We start from the raw sequence: 25,440 nt of genomic DNA on the forward strand, positions 1-25,440 counted from the left end.
ATGCAATTATTCATAAGGATCACAATCCCAAAGAAATTCCCTTTTAAAGAAAAAAAATGTCATCTAAATGGATATGCCGTATGCTACCGATTCTACACAATGCCTGTCATTTGTGTCCCTCATGTAAAAAACAACAACACAATTGTTAAAAAAGAAATTAATGCTTTTATTCAGTAAGAAAACATTTAAATTGATTTGCAGTGACAGTAAAGACATTTATAATATTACAAAATATTTACATTTCAAATAGATGGTGTTCTTTTGAGTTTTCTTTTTATAAAATAATCCTGAATTTTTTTTTTTACTTTTCAGCAAATCAGCATATTAGAATGATTTGCACAATTCAATCACTTAATTTGTCTAATATAATGATCAAAATCCTAAAAAAGTAATTGCTTTTCCAATAATCCATTGAAGTGAAGAAAGTTTTCCTCTGGTAGGTTGTAGTAACGAAGACTGACAAGTGCGTCAGGAGAATCTAAAACATTTACATCCAGCCATTTTGAACCTATTCATTTTGGGCAAACAATTAGAGTACAATGTTCTTCCAAAAGATAGCTGCCAAAATCATGCTTCTGTGAAGCCCACAGCTATTCAAAGGCTCTCTGCGTTCCTTGCCTTAGGCGAGGGCTTTCATCTTGGCTGTGGGGACTAATTGACGGGAATCTTCAAATGCGTCGCTAATGTTCTGAGCATCTGTGAGAGAGGCGATGTTAATCTGCTCCCTCTCTTTTACCGTCTTTTAGGGTGTTAAGGTGTAGGCAAAAAAAGCTCCATAATCCATTTAATAGTGTTTAGTGATGTACGAAGCGGAGCTCACACAGAAGTCACTTTCAAACCAAGCAGCTTCTGGACTAGAAAATATATGTTCTAAGAATGTTTTGCTAACATTCTCATTAAATTACGAAAGCATCCCTGATAGCACACACACATCACGGAGACGCCCATTTGATGTCTGCATTTACATCTGCAAAGACATTTCCCAGATGTTAAATAGACATTTAGAAAACGACTTTAAGATGTTTATGATTTAGAATTGTATGTAAAACTGCTTTTTCTAAGATGTTTATCAGATGTTTGCGCACAACATATTGTTTTTAGATTAAGCGCTCTTTAGCAGACATCTTAGCGACGCACCTGTGCTTTCTGAATGTTCTCTGAACATGTTTTTTCCGGTTATGCAAACGCTAAGGGAACATTCAGTTTTATCGGTTTGTAAACATTATGGGTGTTACCTTTCGAATGTTCAATGGACGCTCTGAAACAAGTAGTATCAATGAAAAAAAGACGTATTACTAAAGACTTTAGGAAGACGGTTCACTCTGATTACTTATGAACGGGAGAAAGTGCGACGCCCAATATGGCGAATAAGCCCCGCCTTCTAAATGAAAGAGCCAATCGTTGATTCGTAAAGTCATTGCGTCAATGCAGCTGCCGTTAGAAGCTCCACTTGAAACAGGCAGTTTTCTTTGACTGCACATGCGCATTAGCTTTGTCTGTTTTTTGTCATGATTTGAGCGTTTCGAAAACAAATTGATGAGACAGTTGTTATTAGATTTCATTGGTGATTCCAAATATGAAATTTAATCGTAAGCTTGGCGAACTGTTTTTGAGCATTTGATGTTTCCCCATTGAAAGAGATAGGAGCTGCACTTGCATGCCCGAGAGGCGTTTCAAAGATGGCCGCCAAGTGAAATGACTTGTCTTAGGGTGCTTTCACACCTGCCTCATTTAGTTTGGTTGAATCGTACTAGAGTTTGTTTTCCCCTTTGGTGTTGTTCGTTTGGTCAGGTGTGAGAGCAGCAATCGCACTCGGGTGCGCACCAAAAGCGGACCAAGCAAGCGTACACTCTAAAAAATGCTGGGTTAAAAACAACCCAAGTAGGGTTGAAAATTGACTCACCCAGCAATTGGGTTGTTTTAACCCAGTGGTTGGGTTAAATGTTTGCTTAAAGCAACCCAAACGCTGGGTTTTTAGAGTGTACCGAGACCACCTCTTCAAGGTACACTCTAAAAACCCAGCGATTGACGCTTTCAAACAAACTCTGATTCGTTTGTGGTGAGAACGTGATGCGACCTCGAACATACCCAACTGCAAAAAGTACTGATAATTTTTAGACTAAACCAGCTGCCGTAGTCAGCTGCGCTGTGCATTATGGGATGAGGAAGTGTTCGTTGACAGTTTGCACTTTGTTAGCATGGCAGCTCGCGGACAAACTTGGAGTAGTGAGGAGGTGCGGAGCCTCAAAGAAATTTTCGGAAGATAAGAGATTAATGTTAGAGATAAGAAGAATTAATGCACGCCTCCGCTTGAAGTAACGAGCGATGCGCGCTCGCCGTTTGCAGTGCATTAGAAATAATAACTTCATTATAGAAATGTATTGTTTGCATATTGTGGTGTAGACAAACAATGTAATAGATTATGGCCAGGGACAAAACCAGCCTGCGCAGTCGTCTCTCCATAGTTGTGTTTGTCTCCGTGTTGTTTGCTGGCTTTTCCTCTTCTGTTGGAATTTTCCCGCACGTAAATTCTGACCAATCGAAAAGCAGTTTAGGAAATACACCATGGCCAATGAGTGATGTGGATGTTGTCATGTGACTGCATTTTGGTTCGTTTCAACTGGTTCGGAGCAAAGCAATCAGTGTGGTGTGAAAAGGAACCAAAAAATCTGACAATGCTACAATGTATAATTGTTTGCCAAATGACCAATTGAACCGAACTAGAGATGTGAAAGCACCCTTAAAGGGTAACTCAATCCCTGATCAGAGCCTAACTTCACCCACTGGCAATATTTGAAAAATGCAGGAAAAGTGGGCGGAGACAGAGGGGACGAACCGAGGGCAGGCCTGAGCGGAGGGTGTGCACCTGAGTCCCGCAGTGACAGATTGATTAGGGCGTGGTGAGCTCATGCCAGGGGCGTGGGTAGTGAGCTGTTGGAAGAGCCAACATATGTCACAATGGCAAACAATGTCCAATAGGAAAATTCAACTGCAGTAGCCACCGTTCAACCTTTGAACGACGTTTTTACACCATATATTGTAGAATTAAAACACTTTATACCCAAATGTCAAAACGTTTATTCAAATCAATGAACAGCACTAATAAAGCCTCAGTCTTGCAGATCATTAACAAAAAAAAAGTTGTTTTAGGGTTTAGTTACCCTTTAAAGGGACTTTGGCATTACTAAAATGTTTCAGAAAAAGACATTCCATGAACAATGTATAAATAATGTTTTTGTGATAATATTTTGAGAGCATTAAAAGACCAGGGGCCGTATTCACAAAACATTTTAAGGGTAAAAGTAGCTCCTAACTTGCCGATTTAGGAGAAACTCTTAAAAATAATGGCCGTGTCAGTCCTAATTTTAGGACTCCTACATTTTTGCTCTAAGAGTGTTTCACAAAGCATTTTAGCTCTGAAACTAGCTCCTAAATCTGTGAAACGCTAGGAGTAGTCAAGAGGACTCCTGTGTCACTAAGACCAAATCCCTAAACAAGCCTAATGGATGTTGCCGCAATCCGCCCAAAGACACTATACAACATTGAGGCAATAGTGATAATAAATGTATCTTTAATAAAAACATAATAATGTCAGATTACTTGTGGCAGATGTTTTTTGGAGTTCACACTTACAAATGATCAAATAGAGTAAAAAAATATAAGCATATTAGGGGCACTGTCCAAGGGGATCGAGGGCTCCGAGCTTGGAATTTAGCCCAAACCCAGAGTTCTGCCCCGCATTGCAGACCGTGAGTGAGGAACGGGGTAGCGGAGGGATGGAGAAAACTGTAGAGTTATTTACTTTTTAAAAACTTTATTTGAATATGGCAACATTCTTATTTTAAACATTTTATTTGAATATAGCAATCACTGACAGAGACCCCTCCCCTATCAGCCAATCACTGTGGGCATAGTTAGTAAGCGTGTTGACATCATCCATAGCAACGCAACAGGGTCAACCCCGTCCTTACTCTTAGCTTAAAACTTCTCTCTATTCCTTAGTAAAAATTGCTCTCAGCAGCTTTGTGGATAGGTTTTAAGAGAAAACTCGTAACTAAGAACTTTTACTGCCATTTAGGAGAACTCTTAGTGGTAAGATAAACTGTTTTGTGAATACGGCCCCAGATGACTATGACTTTTGAGAACTTTTGTTCATAACTTTGAGAGAAGTTTGCCAGAACGTTAAGCCAGAGGTCTGAGAATGTTCCCTGTTAGCTGGGTTTCTGTTGGTCAAAAGGGCGAATTCGCGGAACTACAGGATGTGAATAATGTGTGGGGAAATCTTTAGCCCTCACGCGACATTCCCGATCGCGTGAATTCCTATGCACATTATTTTGTTAATTTAATTTCGAATTTTTATCTTAATTACTTTTTTATTCTAAGCTATGCACGACTTCTGATTCATTAGTCGCTATAGGAAAATAACTAGAAAGGTGCGGTCACATTTACCGCGCCACAGCGAAATTTAGTGGGTGAAATCCAGGACACGTTTACACTACAATGATGTACTAAAAAACAGAAAGGTTGTTTCTTTGGATTTTTTCGCATACAGACATAAACGTTGTCAAAACGATCCCCGCTCACACGGATCCGCGAAAACGACAAAAAATGCAGTATTATGGTGCCAGGCCAGTAGGTGGCGCTGTCGCTTTGTAAAGTAAAACATGTGCCCATAGACTGAACATGTAATACGCATGAGCATGACATCATCCTTTTTCACAAATTCACGTTTTTGTAGTTTACACGGATACAATAAGGTTAGTTTTTAAAACCAGTTTTCAAAAGTTTGCGTTTTCAGGCCCCCAAACCTGTTGTCGTGAACAGCTAAAACGTTTAAAAAGTTTTCCATTTTTAGTTAAAAATGGTGTCATGTAAACGTCAAATTCACTAGGCACTGCAAACGGCGAATTGACTGCGCAAAGGGCTGTTCACACCATGAACGATAACTATATTAGCATCCATCCCACTGCACAATATCGTTCTGTTTATTTGAAGTTGTCATTTGCCGCTTTAGATGCTCAAGCTCTTTAAAGCTGGATGGATTCTGATTTGCTGTCAACGTTTTTATTGTTCATCAACTGGAAAAGAAATTTCTGAAAGTGATTCCAACAATATAATTTCTCTGTGCTGTTATTGTGGTGTGAACTGCTTTTTAGAAATATATATTTATCGTTATATTTATCGTCTTTATGTGAACAGTCATGTGACTACATGATCGTGTTTAAAATTATGACAATACATTAAAACAATATAAGAAATACAAGGCAGCCAAAGACACCAGAAGCCTTGCACATTCAATGTAGTTCTTACTTTAAAAATAAGGTTCAAATTACTGGATTTTGCCCCTGAATTCGCTGAAATACGGTAAGTGTGACTAAAAAAGAGAAAGGGCGGTGTGGTACATTAGGGGTCACAATAACGAGTGATGCTGTCAGTCCAACATCCTGGTCCCTCCAAAGGCCGCCAAACAGTCCTTTCCTCTTTAATATTTGCAATTTAAGTCTCACATCAACTGTAGCATTAAATAAAGAGAAAAGGTCAGAATTTAGGGGAAGAGATAAAAGATGAACACTATTGGCTGCTGGACAGAGGTGTGCTGACAGAGAACAACTAACGTTCGAATCCCTGGTGGTCACGAGTAAGAGGAAAATTTCACATCTGCAAGGCTGATACTTTCCTCTGCTATTGACTTTGGAAAATTATCACACTTTGGGAGCTTTGCTGAGGAGAAGTGGAATTTCAACCACTGACTTTCCCATAGTAATCTTTTTCAAGACCTCGGTCAAAGGTCAACAGTCATGCTTCTGGTGTGTAATTTCAGGTGCATTAGCAATTTTTGTTGTATTCCTGTCATTATATTGCACTAAATTCTTACATTATATATCTTTTACTGTACAGGTTTTGGGGGGGGGGGGGGGGGTTCACCTAAAAGGACATAAATTATAACACCCAGTGCATTAGGAATGTAGAACAACAAAAAAAAGTTATGTGACAATGTGACAATCTATTATTACCAGCTGTGTTATTAGGCCAGGCAACCTCTGAGGCCAATAAGAATTGTTGTTTATTGTGACAAAACCCACGTAATAAGAGACATCGATGGCACAGTGAGCACAAGCTCCAGTTTCAGTTTTGGGAAATTATCAACACACCTTATGCTGTAAAATTATACCGTGATGATGGACGGCGGCCCTCGCCTGCTTTGTAGACCCCACAATTATTATTGTTCGCGAGCTGGAGAACTTCAAAAGAGATGCCTGAGTGACGTCACCACACGGTTCCACAATATTATTACAGAGAGAGAGAGAGAGAGAGAGAGAGAGAGAGAGAGAGAGAGAGAGAGAGAGAGAGAGAGAGAGAGAGAGAGAGAGCTATTATCCCTCACCTCGGACGATGAACAGAGTAGTTGTAGCAAAAGGAGCCTGAGTAAGTATTTACATTGGTAAGTAACGAAAAATCTTTTATTATTTAATAAATGCGCATGTTAGCAGATTCTTTGAATGCTGAATTTAACTAATGCAATAAACGCCATGTTTCGATTATGACTTCATATCTTTGTATTTTAAATGTGTAGCCTAATATCTTGACGTTTTAATAGAGGGAACTAGGTCTACTTTTTTATGTCGCTTAATGTACCTAGCTAGTTGTATCTTTTTGACTTTTTGTTTCTGCAATCGTCTATTAAGCAGCAATTTTGTGCAGTTCTTGTTGTAAGATAACTGTATGACGAGCAAATACATTTAAAAAACTAACAAATCACACTTCAAAAGTAGCCTACTAGAAGATACAAGGCTATATGTTGCGTTAGATGTGTATGCTGAACTCGAAAATCTTGGGTTGTCTTAAAATTGAAGGACCCTGTTGGAAATCTGTGGGTCTACTGTTGGAAATCGACAGGGGAACACCGTGAATATGTGGATTTTACGCCATCTGCTGGTTATTCTCATGCACCTGGTCCTCGGAAGCTTTGCACAGCGATACTCCAATGGCTATTATTATCAGGACATTGTTAATGGAAATGGCAATGGCAATGTCAACGGGGAGAGTAAGTTGATTTATTTATGAGTTGCTCGTTATATTGACACGTGTTTCATGTGTGCAAAATAAACCAGCTACCATGTTCCAAAAACTAAAATTGCTATAAGTATTCTGTAGCCTGTATTTCAAATTGTTTACATTTGCATAACAAACATATGCTATTTGCTATAAATGCTAGTTTTAATAGTAGGCTATAATATACAGTTAGGATACAATACTACATTTAGGATGTTAGGCCTATGGCATCAAACAAATTTGATAGATAGATTTCATTTAGGCCTATTAATATAATGTTTTTGTTGTTGTTGTTGTTTTTTTTTTTTTTTTAGTATACTTCCACAAGGTCCGTCTTCACGTTGAATCTCCAGAAACATTTGTGTCAGCTGTTCAGGGGAGTAATGTCACGCTGCCCTGTCATTACCGCTATGAGCCCGCGCTCAGTGAGCCCCGCAGGACGCGAGTCAAGTGGTTCTGGCTGCCCGTAAACGGCGGAGGGCCGGAGCGTGACGTCATGGTGGCCATCGGCACACGTCACCGGAGTTACGGTGAATTCAAAGGGCGCGTGCGGCTCCGCCGGAGCGACCCAGGCGATGCCTCTCTCGTCATCAACCCATTACAGTCCGACGATACCGGCCGTTACCGGTGTGAAATTATTGATGGTCTCGAGGACGACAGCGTGACTGTACAACTTAAATTTCGAGGTGCGTCATGAGCTCTTAGTCTGTGTTACCTTTGTGTAGCCTACTATAATGTTATTTAATTATTTTGTGCATTATTATTATTATTTCATTGATTATGTTATATTTATGATGTTACACTAGTTTATTCAGTGGTGTATTGTGCCCTTGTGCTCCACAGGTGTGGTGTTCCCGTATTACTCCCACAGAGGGCGCTATCTGATGAACTTTCACGAGGCTAAGGAGGCATGTGAGAGGCAAGATGCACACCTGGCTACCTTTGAGCAGCTCTTCGCTGCCTGGCAGGAAGGGCTGGACTGGTGTAACGCTGGGTGGCTTGTTGATGGGACGGCACAATATCCTGTCTCAGTGCCACGAGAGGCTTGTGGCGGCACCGAACTGGCACCTGGCGTACGGAGCTACGGCGTTCGAGACAAAAGTCTTGACCGGTTTGATGCCTTCTGCTTCACGTCGTCCATTAGAGGTAATTATGTGTGTAGTATTTATACTGGCAACTTGTGTTTTTATATAACTTCATATAATATTGTATAACTTCGTACGGTTTTGGCTTAAACGTTCGAAAATGTCCCATAGCTGTGCTTTCAACAGGTGTTTTATATTTTTTAAATCAGACAAAGATGAATCAATAGTAAATTCACCTCAGGATATTGTACATGACGTGCCATTGCTCATCCTGGAAAATGTTCCTATTTTATAACTGTTAGTCAACCTGCCAAAAAGGATTAATAATATAATGGCCTTTTCCCCATTTTAATCAGTCATGCATATATTGTAAAGCTTTTTGCCTTGATATGCCAGTTGTATTTTGTTTCTGGAATATATCTTGGGCCAATTATTGGCATTCAATTCTGAGGTGAGGCCTTTTTGTATTTAAGTCACCAAATATGATGTGACAAGTTACCTTATGTATTTCTTCAACTTCAGGAGAGGTCTACTTCTTGCAACATCCCATCAAACTAAATTTCACTGAGGCGGTGGAGGCCTGTCAGAATGATGGAGGTCATATTGCTAAAGTTGGCCAGTTATACGCAGCCTGGAGGTTTGTAGGATTGGACCAGTGTAATGCGGGCTGGTTGGCTGACGGTAGTGTACGTTACCCAATCATCCAACCCAGGATAAACTGTGGTACAATAGAACCAGGAGTGCGCAGTTTCGGCTTCCCTCCGAAGCATTTGAAACATGGCGTGTATTGCTACAAAGTCCGCTGGTAAACTGTAGAATTCATTAATGTATAAGAACACTTCTGTGAAAACCACAATGAACAGTTTAGTACTTCTTTTTCTACACTACTGATATTCAAATCATAATAACGTGTTTGTATTGTGTCTTGATTTCATTTTTGAAATGTCCTGGAATCCCCCTAAAATATTATACCGTGTGGAAAAATTACATTCCCAGTGCAGTGCTGATTTGGATATTTACACTTTAAAACTTTAAAAAACGAAGGTTAAAACTAACTCACATTACATTTTATACAGCATGTATAGCTCTACAACTAGGGTTAAATCCTGAATTTGGTGATGAGTCATTCTTTAAACACATTTATGATCTGATTTCTTGAATTATGTAGCATTTTAATGCAAAAAACATCAGTTAGTCTGTGCCATCTGCTGGTATCACATTTATATGCATGACTTCTTACTATTATATGAGACGTCGTCATCCGAATAGCCAAATGTCTTGTCAATAAACACTAGTTTTTTTTCCAACAACTATTCTGTATGTGTTTACTTACAGTCATTTCAAATGTCCAGACCACCCAATAAATCACGTAGACACAGCCTGCTTGTGTTTTGGAATAAGTTAGCCTTGTCCTCTCTGTGACATTTGGGTAGTTTCTTATCCTGACCAGCAGGGCGCGCGCTAATGTGAGCCAGCCGGATGCCGCTTCAGAGAACCAACACAACACACTCAGTTAAAGAGCAAAACGACATCCTTCATAACGGTGTCACTGTTTAACATTAATCCAAATATGGGAGTGGGTATCATTATCGCACCCTTTCCACAGGATTGCATGTTCCTTTGGCGTCAAAGATGTGCCGTATTTACACCTGCTTCCCAAACATGGATGGTAGGCGGGGAGGAGCAGCTAGCACATGAAAAGCCAGTAGTGTTCCTCAGCCTAACAGCACATAAAGATGCAGTGTTAGGTAAGAGAGGTATATTCATCAGCTTTTAGCATTTTCTTTTCCCTTGAGAAAATGTCATGAAGTAGGCAGTGTTGTTTGCCGTATAATTGAGGTCTTGGATGTTGAGTAATGTTGGGTATGTCCACATGAACTGTTTTTTGACCTGTCTCAACAACACTTTTAGGCTATATCAAAAAAAGAAATACACTCAGAAAAAATGGTTTAAACGCTGTCTTTGAGATGGTAGGTACACTTAAAAAAGATTCTAATATGTACCATTTACTTATAGGCTTATGTAAACTTTTGGTAGGCTACCAAAAAGTACATTTGAGGTACTAATATGCACTCTTTAGGTAGAAAGGTGTACCTTTTGACAGCGTTTGTACCTTTTGTTCTGAGAGTGTACCGTAAATACACAAAATAACTTTATCAAATGATAAATCGAAAGATAAACAATATTCAAAATGAAGACTATTTCTTTTCTAACTTTACACCATTTGTTTAAACGCAATTTTAAAAATGTTTTGATGTGAAGTGTAGTGAAGTTAGTTCTGAGGGAAAAGCCTAGCATAATTTGTTACAGGTGCCACTTAATTTCATTGCTTTAGATAGAATATTTAAAATATAGATATTTTACATAATTCAGGGTTCCCACAGCTAATCTGAAAATATAACAAAATGTCCACACACAAAAAAAGTTCAGGCTTGGAAACATCCTAAAATGAATGGAAACAGAAATGACACCAAAAAAATTTTTCAGTCTCCAAAGAATATTCATGAATGATTGTTAATGTCATGGAAAGGTTATGAAAATGCATAATTCAGGGTGTGGGAACTCTGTATAGGGTAAACATTATGCATTAGGAAAAAAATCCCAATGATAATTTGGGGTATGACTGTTTATCTTGACTAAATAGAGGCCAAGTTCTAACTGAAAACAGTCAGAACCCAGCATAAGTTTCAACCACTTAAATGTTAGTTGGTTTATATGTTAAAATATTTTCCATCCCAGTTCAATATGAAGGAAAAGTATCTATAAGTAAGCCTTTGGTAGTTTTATTTCCCAGAAAAGTCTGAACACAGTGTAGCTCTGTTTGTTTGAACATCTTGATCAGCCCAACAGCAGCAACATTGGCTCAACCAATGGCAGGAATTCGGGGCGGGATTATCTGTTTGGCTGACCAATGGCAGACGGATGGCGTGTTTGGAAAAGCTATTTAAAAACAGCTGTTATTTTTGCAATTGATTTTTGTCATGCAGTGGTTGGTTTTAACCAGACTCTGGTATTAAAAGAAAAACACCTTTATTCACACACATTTAGTCAGTTTATTTCAGGGGTACTAGGACAGATATGAGCTCAGCATAGAGATGACAGTGACAGAGTGCAAAATTAGAGATGGATATTGCTGGGAACAGAGCAATTACAGTGTTTTCACTTGCTGTATTGGAAACGATTGACTCTGTCAATCAAACATTGTGGGGCACACTATGGCCCGGTTTCACAGACAGGGCTTAGACTAAGCCAGGATTAGGCCTTAGTTCAATTAGGACATTTAAGTAACTTTTATAAACGTGCCCAAGAAAAAAACATTACTGGTGTGCATCTTGAGACAAAACAATGCCACTGACATATTTTAAGATTTGTCAGTGCAAGATTCTTTCATTTAAAACAGCTCAAACATGCATTTTAGTCTAGGATTAGCTTAAGCATTGTCTGTGAAACTGGGGGTTTGTGTGTTGAATTATTAATATACTCTGTTTGACCATTAACTTTTTAATGTTTTTAGGCCATTTCAAAATTCTTGTCTTGTTTTCTGATGCCATAGTTTGCTCACTTGAATATGTATGATTATCTCTACAGACATACATTAGGTTGTATGATATCTACAAAATTTCATTTATTTTAGAGCTCAAGTCTGTTATGAAGGCCAAGACGAATCATGTAAACTTGTGAATTAATAAATTAAGGAAAAGCTAATGCATTGCACAACAAGGAATAAGTGCCATAAGCAGCCATTCACTTCCTGTGACAGAAAGGCCACAAATATAATTTTATCATTACAGCTAATGTAGACAGGATATTATATTTTTCTAGTCTGAGTAAACATTTGTACTATGCAAGCTGACCTAGAATCAGACCTAGAAGAAGCTGGGGAATGTATCTTTCACAGTTTCACAACTAGACATTTGAACATTTATACTACAACAAACAACAAAACAAATAAAGACACACATCTTAATTAAAGAATTTGAAATACTAATGTACTTAAATGTAATTCCAGCTGTGGTCATTAAAGCCTTTTGTCTTGTTCTGAACTTAATTATTACCCAGGGGCACACAGACAATATTACCTTTGTGCTACCTAATACACAGATGTTTTTGGACTTTGTCCCAATCTGCACACTATCTATCCTAAATAGTATGCCAGATAAGGATTTTTTTTTTCACCTCAAATCATAGTATGTTGAAAATAGTATGCCAAAGGTGCCTGGATGGTACACTATTTCTGGCAGATTTCTGAAGTGCATCTGTGCATTATTTTTTTTAGCTAATATTTCTCACAACCCCTTGTGTCCTTTTTAAATTGTAGAAAAATAACAAGGAATGCAAGGCCAATGTGTCCACATGTAAATGTATTAACCTAAAAGTTAAGCTAATTGTGTAGCTTTATCCTAATGCTTACATTCAAATGCAAACAGTATGCAACATTACTAAACAATAAAAAATATCCCAATACTGTTATTGTGTTTCTACATATTCAAAAATTAGAATTTTCCAATCTCTGGCGAAGTACATACTTTAAGTACATAATAGGAGTATGCAAATTGGGAGGCAGCATTGGACAGTTCTAGAGGCTATGTTTGGAATTGCATACTGCTATACTACTTGTACCTGTATACAAATTTTATTGATTCCATATGCATATGCAAAATTATAGGTCATGCGACGATACCATGCCTACTATTTCACTTTTTTTTTTTTTTTTTATTGTTGGCAGTATTTAGTATACTGTGCCATATTCAGAAATTAGTGAGCTAGAAGTATAGAGTGGTGCAGGTATGACGCCACTTTGTAGGCCAATTAGCAGTTAGCATCACACTGGTTCCCTCTATAAAAACCCAATAGGATTTTCTCATAGGCTTTTGGATTATCACAAAAAACAAGCTCTGTGATCAACAAAAGTATATGAAACTTACACATTATATCCATCAAATGCTATAAATGCCAAATGCAGTCGCCAGAAGTAAAAAGCTAAAGGTAGGCTATAAACGAACTACACCACGGTCCCGCGACTTCAAAGTCACCACCATTAACCTTCTGACAACTCTTTAAGTTTTTATTTAAAAACTTTTCCCCAGAGAGTTTGAGTTAAAATAGTTTATAAGTGCACAATTATAAGCATAATGACGCTGTAAAGGCGAATTGAGTTCAGTCCCATTTAGCCACTTGTTAGCAACCACCATTTTCAAGACACGTAACAGCTTAAAAAAATCACGAGTGGGGTAATACTGATGTATTTTATGTTGTAGAATAAAACGGTAAAGTATCTTGAGCTTGTGTTCCCCACAGACCTTATTTCAGCCATTTAACCAAAAACCCATTCTAAAAACCCATTGACTTCAGGATGATGGAACAGGAAGTGCTAAAATGCTAAATCGTTTCGGCATTTTGGCCTACAAAGTGATGTCATACCTGTCCTGCACCATTCTATTTAATTCTGAACATAGCCACAGATCTTAACGGTAAGAGGAAAATACTCACACAAGTAAGCATTAGTGTCACCTTGTGGCCTGGAGGAAAATGCACAAAGTAAATTCCTTTTTAGGTTTTATAAATGGCACTCTGTGCAATTTAATCTATTCTTTATAAGATTAGATTATCTCTTGTGACCCAGCATTTATGGGTTAGGGTAAAAAGTGGGAGAAATCCTAAAATGCCAAATAAATTTAAATTAACCCAGAAATCTTTTTTCTTCTCCCCAAAACAGAGTAGAACTTGTAAACCTATCAGCCAGAAAGGCTAAATAAAGTTTGTCACTACATAAGGTTGTTCCCTTGTCATAGAGATTTTCTTTTGAGTAAATAAGGCTTCTGTACAGATGATCTTTATTAATAACAGTCCTCTGGATGTTTTAAAGTGTGTGTTTTTTGTCCTGTTTATAGGATTTTTCTCCACGTCCGACTATTGACTGCCTTGGGACGTGTCTTGAGGGATCTTTTCCGTAGCCTGTTGATTGTTTTGCCTGTTAAAGTAGGTAATGACATGGACACAAATATTTTCATTGACTTTTTGGAACTTTACTACGGAAAACAAAACATGTTAACCTTAACTTTGTCCTCAAGTGTGTGTTGTATATACTTACCTCCTATGCATTCCACTTGAGGCTCTTCCCACCGACCATCAGGTAAGCAGCGCACTACCGAAAGGTGGCGCTGTGTGAATCCACTGTCACACTGGTATCGAGCGATGGCGTTAACAGGGTAGCGATCTTTGCTGCTGCCTAACATCCTGGCATTCTTCACTTCAGGAGGTGATGAACATGTGACTACAGTAAACAGAGTAAAACAAAATAGCAAAAAACTTTTTTCTTCCTTTTAAAACAAGGAATAGTAGTTCCTTTGCATTCACAATATCCATTAGCAATTAACATGATGGCTGTAATGTCATTACATAGGTATTGTGATGTAACTATTTAATGAGCTAATTAGGTAGGAGTGACTTGGTGCTGAAGTTAATGTCTATCACCTCTTCTTACCAGGCCCACTCTTGCAAGTAAAAGGAAGATGATAGTTGCAGGGTACATCATTCCACTGGCCATCCTCATGCCATATCATTACAACACAGTCTTCTCCTGTTTTGAAGTAATTATCCGGCTGGTTGGGTCTCCAGTTTTTATATTCCTGCAGAGAGAGTAGCACTGGTTGAAACAACGACATATTGCAGATGCTTAAGATCATAGAGGTCACTCAATTCTTTAAAAAAAAACAGAGAAAATTAGTCTCACCAAAGGACTTTCATCTGTCCAGCGAAACTGATTTTGCACATCCCTGTCATTAAGTCCAATCCATTGATAGTCGTGAGCTTGAGCTAGGTGGTTTAGAAATGTATTAGTGCTTTCATTTAGATCAAAAAGCAGGTACATATATTTTATAAGAAATCAAATTCAACTCACCTTTTACAAACTCTTGTTCTTGTTGAGAGGATATGCTAACCAGGTGAGAGTTTAGCTCTTGACAGTGCTGCTCAGCACTGGGCCAGGTCTCGCGCTCTGTAAAATGGATGTAACAGCTGCCCATAAAATCCATCCAACCCTCGGCACATCCCTGTATCGCTGACAACACAAAAGAGGCAATTAATTTGGTATAGTTTTTATTATGTGTTCTTTAAAGGGTGGCTAATGACTGCGCTCCAAATTCACAGGGTCCCTCTGCAGTTTTCTTTGCTCTCTATACACTGAGTTACACAGGGTTATATCTGTGTACTTCACTAGACAAAATGTGTTCCTTTCAAATTCCCTAGTAATTTATCATAGACATACGATTTAGAATTTCATGTAAGATGTGTAGGAAGTAAAAAGAGAGAGTAAAAAGGGTGGTTAAAACTTTCCTTTGGTCACAAAAGATGCAGTACATAGCAGGATGGTATGTTTGTGGCCAGTTTTTTTTTTAATACGCTCTATGACTTTCACTTACATGTTGAGCAGTTTTCCCCACTAAATCCTGGATGACACTGACATACTACAATGCCATCTTGTAGAGAGCATAAACCTTGTCCACAGGGGTTTGGATCACAGGGGTTCGCAGAAGCTGCCAAAGATAGATGTATTCACCTTAATTTCCAAATGTTAATATGAAGGTTGTTGTACATTAGTTGAAAAACAACAAAAAGATAGTTTTGTTAAGTTATTACCATCAGTAACAGATGGCTCCTCCATAGCTTTTGGCATTTGTAGTGAAGCTGAAGGTGAAGTGGTGAGTACAGAAGTGGTGGGTGGTGTGGTGTTCAGAGGTGACTGATCAGGCACATCAAACACCTGTGTGGTGACATTTAGTTCTGGTAGGAGATCATCTGTTACATTTGTATTCCAGTAATCTTCATATAAGGTACTATTAGAAATAGATATAGAGATGTCCTCAGCATAATGTTCTTGACTACTGCCCTCTCCACTGATCTCCACTGATCCACGACCTTGTTCTGGCCCAAAGGTAGACGTAAATGGCAACTCAATGACCTCATTGTCTGTTAGAATGACAATCTCTCCTTCCAGTTTCTCTATGTGGCCAGACAACTCAACTGAGGGATGACTGGGATAACCAGAGCCAGATCCAAAGCCAGAGGCAGAGCCAGATCCAAAGCTAGTGGCAGATCCAGATCCAAAGCCAGAGGCAGATCCAGATCCAAAGCCAGAGGCAGAGCCAGATCCAGATCCAAAGCTAGAGGCAGATCCAGAGTCAGTGGCAGAACCAGATCCAAAGCCAGAGGCAGAACCAGATCCAAAGTCAGTGGCAGAGCCAGATACAAAGTCAGTGGCAGAACCAGACCCAAAGCCAGAAGCAGAACCAGATCCAAAGTCAGTGGCAGAGCCAGTTCCGAAGTCAGTGGCAGAGCCAGATCCAAAGTCAGTGGCAGAACCAGATCCAAAGTCAGTGGCAGAACCAGATCCGAAACCAGAGGCAGATCCAGATCCGAAACCAGAGGCAGATCCAGATCCAAAGGCAAAGCCAGAACCACTTACATCAGTCAAGCTAAATGGGGTAATACCAGACACTTCCTGTTCTCCAGAAGTCCTTGCAGTCAGATCAATCATTTCTGGGTCTATAAATGACACATCGAATTTGCCTGATCCACTCAATTCCCCACCACTGCAGAATCCACTTGTTCCTGAACCGCTGATTCCACTGCCGAGTCCCGATGGAAGGCCACTAGCTCCACTTTGTTCTTGGAAGAGTCCAGACTCCTCTCCAGATTCTTGGTCCCCTGATCCTATTCCTGAAGTAATGATAACACCACTACCACTGCCACTAGCTTCTTTAGCCTCTGAAGCGCTGCCCGAGGCAGACGTCTGCCACATCTGTGTATCTGCACCTCCTTGGAACCTCACAAGATGACCTGATCCATCACCACTTTGTCCAGAACCTGATATGCTCCCACTGGGTATGCCGCTCCCTGACATGTACCCGGAACTGGAATCAGGATCACCTGATGCTGAGCCTGAGCCTGAGTCTGAGCCTGAGCTTGATCCAGATCCAGATCCAGACAGGTCCACAATCAAAGGAGGGACAATTGGATGAACTGTAACACACATTACTGAAAGTTAGCATGCGTAAATATGACAATAATGCAGATTAGTAGTAGTAAGTGGAGATATCAAACATATTTGATACCAGGTCTCAGCAGCTCTGTTATGTCCGTCATGTTAAGATCCTTCCCCATCCTCGTAGCATTCAACATATCCTCATCAAGGTGTATAGACAGATTTGCTGAAAAATAAATGAGAATCTCCAAGATCAACACACAGGCTTGTCTTTCAATGGAAACTCATATTTGTTGGCCTAAAAGCTGTTATACCTTTGAAGCAATATGCATCATATCTGAAGTATGGGTTTGGGAAGCCTGTTTGGTTTGATTGAGCATAAACAGTGTAGACTCCGGTCTTGTTTCCATCACAACCGAAGCCTGGGTTGCGGACAGGATAGCGGACAGGATAGCGGACACTGCGATCAGCCAGCCAGCCAGGACTGCACTTGTGGAAACCCTGATTCCATGCTGCATAGAGTTCTCCAGTTGAGGCTAGAGTAGAACCCAGTTTTCTGCAATGGGCAGCAGCTTCATAGTAGGTGAAGCCTGCTAGTGAACTCACATGGAAGACCTCCCCTAAGGGATAAAGACCAAACAGTGAGATTATAGACGATTAAATATACAATACATGTCCATTGTATAGTCATGAATAAACTTGAACTCACCCTTTATTTGGTCCATATAACAATACACATCGTACCGCTCATGTGCAGGCCTAACATTGTAGGAGCGCACACCACGGGCATCCTCCTCCTGATCTCCAGAGCACTTCTTTCGAGGATGCACGATTGGATACCTAAGCACAATGTAGAATACTATATATCACTATGGTATCAACGTGCCAACACGTGAGCCAAGATTCCAGTTAATTCAGCAGAAACAAATGCAGTGAGCAACATGGGGCAGCACTTTGTAAAAAAAAAAAAAAGCTTACCTGACAGTTTGGTCCTGTAGCCAACCAGCACTGCATTGATCAAGGCCAGCTTCATAAGCAGCCTGTAGGAGCTCAGGGGTGGCTATGACTGCTCCAAGCTTCTGACACGCCACTTGTGCTTCCTCAAAAGTGTAAGCATAGCGTCTCGAGTCAGCACGATAGTGGAATACCACTCCCTTTGTTTCTAGGGTGAGGAAAGATTTGGCCATATCTGATAGGGAACCATTCAAGGAGTTGCAAAACTCTGCTGTTTACTCATGGTATTAGCATATGCTTTGGAAATCAGCCGAGGCACCTGTAATTTTGTGTCTGCAACTCTTTGTTGCTTCCTTCAGTGGTATGTGGGATGCATTGGCATTTACAGTGCTAACGTTATGTGGCTATCTCACACATTGGATCTAGTTTAGTTTACTTACCAGCTGTGGCATTGTCCTTAGCAATCTCATATCCCAGATAAGGCAGAGCTGTGGCCACTTTGACGACGTCCTCCTCAACTTCAGTTACGTTGTAAGGTAGTGGTAGGGGACTTTCTATGCTTGTGGTATTAAAAGGCTCATCTGTAACCAGTTGCCCACGAACCTCCCCTTCTGTGGTCATGTTTTCAGTATAGTCTATTGGGCTTGAGGTGACTGTAGCCACACTTAACATGGAATCGGTGGTAGTGTATATTTCAGGAAATGGTGAGGTCTTTGTTAAAACCTTATCTGCCTCTTCTGAAAAATAATTGACAATGTTTGTGAGAATTGACAGTCTTTTGAGTCATATAAGGACCTGGGGCCCGTTCTTCATACCTCGCTTAATACATCTAAGATGATTTGACAGATCCCAGATCTTTTAATTGTGATAACTGATCTCTGGCTAATTTGGTTCTTCAAACGAATTTGCGGATTGGATTAAAATATCTGGATTAAATGATCTAAGATCACTGCGCGTTCTTGTTTTCCCTGAAGAGGGCAGATGCATCGATACTCGAAACCACGATCAGCAATGCAGCGATTGGCTGGCGTCAAGACAGCAACGTAATGACATCATATAATTAAAAAGCCACCTGGCAAAAAACTTGACAAATTACTCAAAAAACCCCCACGAATTTCTGGACCTTTATAAGGAAACAGCCAAACGACCAAACCAACATAAAAGTTATAATAGATAAATGATAAATGTTTTTTTTTTTAACATGATTACCAATTATTTATATTCACGATTTTATACAGTATTTGTACACCCTTTACATTTTTATTTCAATGTTGTAATTTAATTTTTAATTCAATTTGAAGCAGATTTGTAACGTGACAGTATTCAAGTTTCTTATGGGTCAAGATCAAATTATCATCTCTTGCGCTGCATCAAGCCACTCCCATAATATCCGTGATCACTTAATGCACGGCTCAGATTAACTGTACAACATGTGTGTAAAAAAGTAATTATTCCATCACAAATAAATCGCTCAATCAAGTGGCTGTCTATAGTATTATACACAACATTATACATTCTCATATACATATACAATATAACATTTGTATATTATTATTTAAAATTATTATTATTGCCCCTGGTTCAGTAATGAACTCTTGTAATAAAGTAGCAGTGGCTGGGACAGATTTTAAGTATCAACTCAAGATGCAATCTAATCCTGTTTACATGAAATAAGCCTGCTCATGAGCAGGTTTAAGCTTCAGGACCTGTTACTATGACAGCAAGTCCAGGATGAGCTTCGAAGAACCAAACAATCCGAGATCATGTCAAATCGTCAACAATCAAATCCAGCTAACTGAGTTAGCGTCATACGAAGAACGGGCCCCTGGATCTGCTTGGATGTTCTATCTTGGCCTATTCTTTGCAACTGCATGGAACAATAACTACAAGCTTTGGAATAAAACAATGGTGAGTAAATAATGATATTTGTTTTGATTTTTGAGTTTCTATTCCTTTATTGATTTTATGATATGGTTGATCTGGAATGTGTAAATTAATTTAAGAGATATATAAAACAAAATGCAATAAGATAAAATGTGAAATAGATTCTCTGTTCTTACCTTCATAACAGATTGCATCATAGCGGTAGTCTGGGTATGGATAACCAGTCTGATTTGGAAACAAGTAAACCGTTCGCACTCCCAAAAGCCCCCCTCCACACTGGGGTCGAGCTATGTTAATGGGGTACCGCACACTCCTGTCTGCTAGCCAGCCAGCGTTGCACACATCCATGCCAGTCTTCCATGCCAGGTACAGTTGCCCCGTGGTGGCCAATTGGGCTCCCAACTTTGCACACTGGTCTTCAGCCTCTGCAAAGGTGAATTTCTCCACAGACATGGAGTAGAAAACTCTACCTGTGTAACGAGGAGAATCCATAAATTTAGAATATAGCAAAACGCACCAACTAGATACATTTCATTTTAGACACAATGCCTGAGGTACCTGACATTTTTTCTGCAAAACAGTACACATCATAGGTCTCATTGAGGTCTCTGACTCCATATGTTCGTACCCCTGGGAAATTTTCTTTGTCTCCATAGCAAGGCTCCCTTGGCTCATGAATAGGATACCTATGGAGAATGAATGAGATTTTCTATAGTTCCATTGTATTGATTGTGCATTGACTACTTGTGGTTTTTATATAGTTATTAGATATTGACCTTTTCACATTACCTCACAGTTTGATCTGAAAGCCAGCCGGCATCACATTGATGGTATCCATCATCATAGGCAGCTTGCAACTGTGCGGGAGTTGCAATAACAGCACTGTTCTCGATGCAGGCTGCTTTTGCCATCTCAAATGTCAATGTATATCGGGTAGAAATTGCTCGGTAGTGAAACACAATACCTGTAACATTTTGACCCATTTACTTAATTCACACTTTCTGTTATTTATATATTTGATAAATGTCCCTTATTTTGCATTACCTTGAACTTGCATTCCCACTGAATCATAGTTATCTTCAATCCCCTGCATGACCTCACACCGGTAGGTGCCAGAGTCACTGGAGCGGAGTTCTGAGATCTCAATGGTAGCATCAGTTGGCACCAGGGGGTAGTTTACCATATGAACCCGGTCCAAGTAGTCTGTCTCAACCTGCACCATGCTATCAGTGGCAACCAGAATAAGGGATATTCTGCCCTTGTTGATGTAGCTCCACTTAATACGATGGGACAGTGGGGTGATGGTTGGGGCACCAGGGTCCTGAACAGTGTTGTCATGAAAGTAGCAGGGTATGACCATGCTCCCCCCAAGTAGGGGGCGCAGTGGCTGTCCCACAGGGATGCTCACACTGAGGGTACTGTCCTGATCTGTACAACATAACATTTTGTCATTCTCATTCACTTAATAGAAATAAAACTTAGCCATCCAAAAAGCACCAAACGTTCACCTACCAGCCATGTCTCCGAAAAATATCATGCCATAAACGGCATGGATGCATGCATACAGCAGAAGCCAAATCAAAGACATGATTCACCTTAAGAAATATAGAAAAAGAGTGGTTGTTTTACATTAATTTATACGGCACCATACACAGTTGATTAATATTCAACAGTGATGCATTGAACTAAAGCCTCAACAAGAAGATCTACAGTACACTGTCAGGAAAAAATATGCAAAAACTGCACCCTTTAGGGGTACAACAGATTGTCACTGGGGCAGTATCCTTAAAGGCACAAGTTTGTTTCTTATAACCCTAAAAGGTGCACTGTATGTACCCTTAAGGTACTACTATGAAACCTTTAGGGGTAAAAAAAGGTACACAGATGTTCCTTTAAAGGTACCGTCCCAGTGACAAGATGTTGAACCCCTCAAGGTACAAGTTTTTTTTTGAGCATGTATCCAGGGCACAATGAACTGACCAAATCACTCAAGTCATTCCAAAGAGAGTTTCTCCATTTCCAAGGCTCTGCCTGACTGAGCTACTGTACACCGGGTGGAAATTTGGAATAGATTGGAAACATGACGTCATTAATTCACTCTCCCATTTAAATGTTCACACATACTCTTTCTCCCCGTCTCTCTCTCAAGAAGAATAGTTCACTGTTTGTGCAACAGGAAGTGTTCTGGGCTTGGTACGTTGAATTTTAATCAATGGCTACTGTGAAATCTGCCTGGGAAAAAGTTTAATATTTTCTTGTATGATACATAAATGCTACAGTTCAATTTTAAAATGAGCACAGTGTATCATTCACAACTTTGCCTACATTTTCCCTCTTGGCTGTTGCTCAGGTTTTCTGAATCAAGCTGTTTTAAATGCAGTGACTGTAGGAGACCTCCATCCTGGCACGGCCCTGAAGCAGCTTTTTATCTCCCACCTCTAATGCCTTACTTCTGTTTTACTGGATCAGAATTGAGAACAAAAGACCACTTCCTATACAAGTGAATGAGACCTTAAGCATGCTTTCACTGGTTTAGAGACAAAAAGTGCGTAGTCAGTATAGCTCGGTTGTTTTTTTTATACAGCATGTAATTCTATTTTTTCTATTTTCAATAGATTCTGCACTGAAAATATGTTTTTCACACCACATACGCCAACACACACACACAAATAGGTTGTGTGAGGTGAGAAGCGCCACATTCAACATCTGCTTGATAGACGGAAATATGTTAACTCAGCTGTCTGAGGTGAGTCATGGAGGATCTCGTCTGTCAATCTTCTATTCCAGAGCAATAAATAACGTCCCACAATGAATGGATGATCACGTTTCTTTTTTACAACCAAAATGGGCTGTTTTAAGTCAGGATGTAAACAACCGCATTTTAGTATTATGAATACTTTTAATTACAAATTATTTCTTTATAAGCATATCTGCTTACTGGCTAGCTCCAACTCCAGTCTTAAAAAAGTCAACTGTGTCCTGCCTTCTTTAAAATGACCAGTCACTTGTGCCTTTTAAATGCTGTTTAAAAAATGCCACTTCACGTCTACAGTTATATTCTGGTCTTGTCAAGCAGAGGTGGAGAGAGGACTTCCACAGTATCTCCATTCAGCCAGTGTGGTATGTTCTCTTCCCATCAGGCACTGGCCAATAAGCAGAGTCCTGTTCATACTGTGGTCTGTGCTCATGGACCCAGGCCTGCATTAAAGCCAATGTAAACACTCTGCTGTATTCCACTGGAGGCCCTAAATCACCAAAACCCCCAAGAGAGCCACAGAACCAGAACACTGTCCACATTCAACACACATAGTGGCAGGTAAGCAAGTCAAGAACTGTAATAAGGTACGTTGAAAATATGTCAATACATGAATGTTAATACATGAACATACTACATAATAATAATAATAATCTGTAAGCATGTGTTTGGTTATAGATCACAACTATTATGCACACTTGCAATTGATTTAGTTAGGTAGCTTCACCTACGACACACCTTGCCAAGCCTTATCAGGAGAATTTTGCATGCAAGATGAAAAGTTAGAAATAATAACTAATGTTTAAAATGCAAATTGTTAAACCGCAATATTCATGTTGCATTGAAATTGCATTCAAAAAGAAACAAACCCAAAATAACCCAAGCCTCAATGTAATTGCTTCCCCCAAATTAATGAAAAAGTATGCTGTCTAAAATTAAAAGGCAAGCATAATAAAATAGTATAGGTTAGAAATTAATATATTAAGAAAATGTAATAGATATAGCCATATAATGTCATTTTAATTCGAATATTGAATTTTATAATTCCAATTCAGTTGCTTTAACATTTAATGTTAATAAAATAGCATCATTTGAGAAGTTGCTGTCATGTAATCAATGAAACTGTAACCTAATACTAACTTTAATTGATAAATAATGAATAAAAAATGTTCTGTGCATACAAATAACTACTCAAACTTCAAGCTATATTAATATTAACAACTATAAATAGTTTTTATTAAAAAAAAAAGAAAAGAAAAGAAACTTACCAAACTAGTAATGTCCTTTTTTGCTTGTCTTAGTTGTTCTTTGCAATGTCCTGCATTAATCTGTTGGTGGGGAAATGTCTAAATTCCGGTGTTTTTGGACTGCTTGCCTTCCCTGTGTGAGTCAGGAGCAGAAAGGGCTCTAATTCAAATTGGGCACAGGTTTAGCAAAGTGAGTTGAGGAGAGAGACAGAAAGGGCAGAGGGAGGCAGAAAAGTGGGAGTGGGGACTATTGAGTGCCCTGAGTGGCGTTTTGAATGTTCAAATCACAACTTTAGGGGAGACTGGGGTTGATATTCAAAAGGGTTTGATTGGCACAGGATTCAATTCTGGGGCATAATAGGGTGCTTTCACAAAAATGTAAAGTGCTTGCCCTCTTTACCCACAATCACTGATTCTATTAAAAGTGCAAAAAGTTTAAAACATTAAAAGTTAAAAATCTGTGGATTTAGGATTTTATATATATATTATTATATATATATCACAACTTAGGAAATGTTTATTGACATTGAATGTGTCTGGGCTTTTCATTTAATTAAATTTCATTCTCATTTGCACCTAGTTTTTCATCAGAAATAATCAACAACAAATTACAATTTTCCCAATGAACCCCAAATTCCCCCTAACCATCATACAATTTCCATTCCAGTATTACATATAACTAATATTTTCTACTTAGGTCTTTTTATTTAAGTTTTTCATTTAAATCTATCAAAAAAAAACTGAAGAGGTCATAGGGTCATTGCTTTCTTGCTTGTGTCCGTTTAAAAATAGAGTAGTAAATATCATGAAATGTACATCGTTTGTGAGTCTTCATCATCAGGTGGGCGAGAAAATGAGGACTCTCCTGCGGAAATATCAGTCTATGCTTCAGTTTCCTGTGCATTACAGGTTTTATAGCTCTATTGCGGGCCTTTGGTGTGGTATATTTAGGGACACTGGAAAATCTTGCAAGAATCTCTCAACCAAATATCAGTCTGCGTCTGATGCAGCTGGAATTTCACAGTTCAAACTTTAAAGTCCTGACTCACCAACAGAAACTGCATTTTCTGCAAGTTTTTGAAGTGTGAGATACACCTTTAACTTTCGCATCCTTATATGTGAAGAAACTTCCGTTGCCCAATAGGCATTTTCTATTCTTCACATACCCATACAAGTTGATTATCTTGGTTACTGCAACTGAACTTGCTCGCTATGGTTTATTAATTCAGTAAAACAATGTGATGGAATCCATCACCCATACTTAGGTTATATATGGTCAGAAAATGGGGAATTATATTGTTTTAAACCCATGAACTCCGACAGAGGAAGTGTGATAAGACTGGCTAATTATGTAAGAAAAAACTCTTCAACGGCTAACATTTCAGACATTTAACAGAGCAGAGTAAGTTATGTAAAAATTGCTTGGTTACAGTTGAAATGTTTTATTCAGACTTTGTCTGAAAAAAAATGTGTCTTCTA

General features: G+C 39.1%; 2 protein-coding genes across 3 annotated transcripts; one reads left to right on the top strand and one right to left on the bottom strand.

The window, feature by feature from the left end:
• Positions 1-6,101: 6,101 nt before the first annotated feature.
• On the top strand, positions 6,102-10,057 carry hapln3 (hyaluronan and proteoglycan link protein 3). Of its 2 annotated transcripts, none has more exons than XM_079808974.1 (5): positions 6,102-6,442; positions 6,855-7,045; positions 7,368-7,739; positions 7,897-8,199; positions 8,661-10,057. In XM_079808974.1, the coding sequence occupies exons 1-5, from the start codon at positions 6,177-6,179 to the stop codon at positions 8,945-8,947; spliced, it is 1,419 nt and encodes a 472-aa protein (XP_079665100.1). In that variant the 5' UTR covers positions 6,102-6,176; the 3' UTR covers positions 8,948-10,057. The 2 variants fall into 2 exon arrangements, with proteins under 2 accessions (XP_079665100.1, XP_079665101.1); XM_079808975.1 differs by having other exon boundaries at positions 6,396-6,426; positions 8,661-9,533.
• A 1,116-nt stretch (positions 10,058-11,173) lies between these two features.
• On the bottom strand, positions 11,174-21,478 carry acanb (aggrecan b; the record flags this gene model as incomplete). The annotated part of the gene is made up of 17 exons (XM_079808774.1): positions 11,174-14,109; positions 14,230-14,412; positions 14,623-14,767; positions 14,872-14,954; positions 15,040-15,198; positions 15,560-15,673; positions 15,777-17,159; positions 17,252-17,347; positions 17,436-17,741; positions 17,831-17,961; positions 18,100-18,283; positions 18,516-18,812; positions 20,136-20,429; positions 20,518-20,645; positions 20,749-20,923; positions 21,004-21,387; positions 21,472-21,478. 17 exons carry the CDS (start codon positions 21,476-21,478, stop codon positions 14,024-14,026), a joined length of 4,155 nt encoding a protein of 1,384 aa, XP_079664900.1. The 3' UTR covers positions 11,174-14,023.
• Positions 21,479-25,440: the final 3,962 nt, after the last annotated feature.

This window comes from Gobio gobio, assembly GCF_949357685.1.
Source record: "Gobio gobio genome assembly, chromosome: 25".
Lineage (NCBI taxonomy): Eukaryota > Metazoa > Chordata > Actinopteri > Cypriniformes > Gobionidae > Gobio > Gobio gobio.

What these genes read in the sequence shown, in the direction of transcription:
- hapln3 (XM_079808974.1), top strand. Translation starts at nt 6,177, where the DNA reads ATGATGGACGGCGGCCCTCGCCTGCTTTGTAGACCCCACAATTATTAT. An exon ending in CTGAGTAAGTATTTACATTG is followed by an intron (nt 6,443 to 6,854) that starts GTAAGTAACGAA and finishes TTAAAATTGAAG; the next exon opens with GACCCTGTTGGAAATCTGTG. An exon ending in TGGCAATGTCAACGGGGAGA is followed by an intron (nt 7,046 to 7,367) that starts GTAAGTTGATTT and finishes TTTTTTTTTTAG; the next exon opens with TATACTTCCACAAGGTCCGT.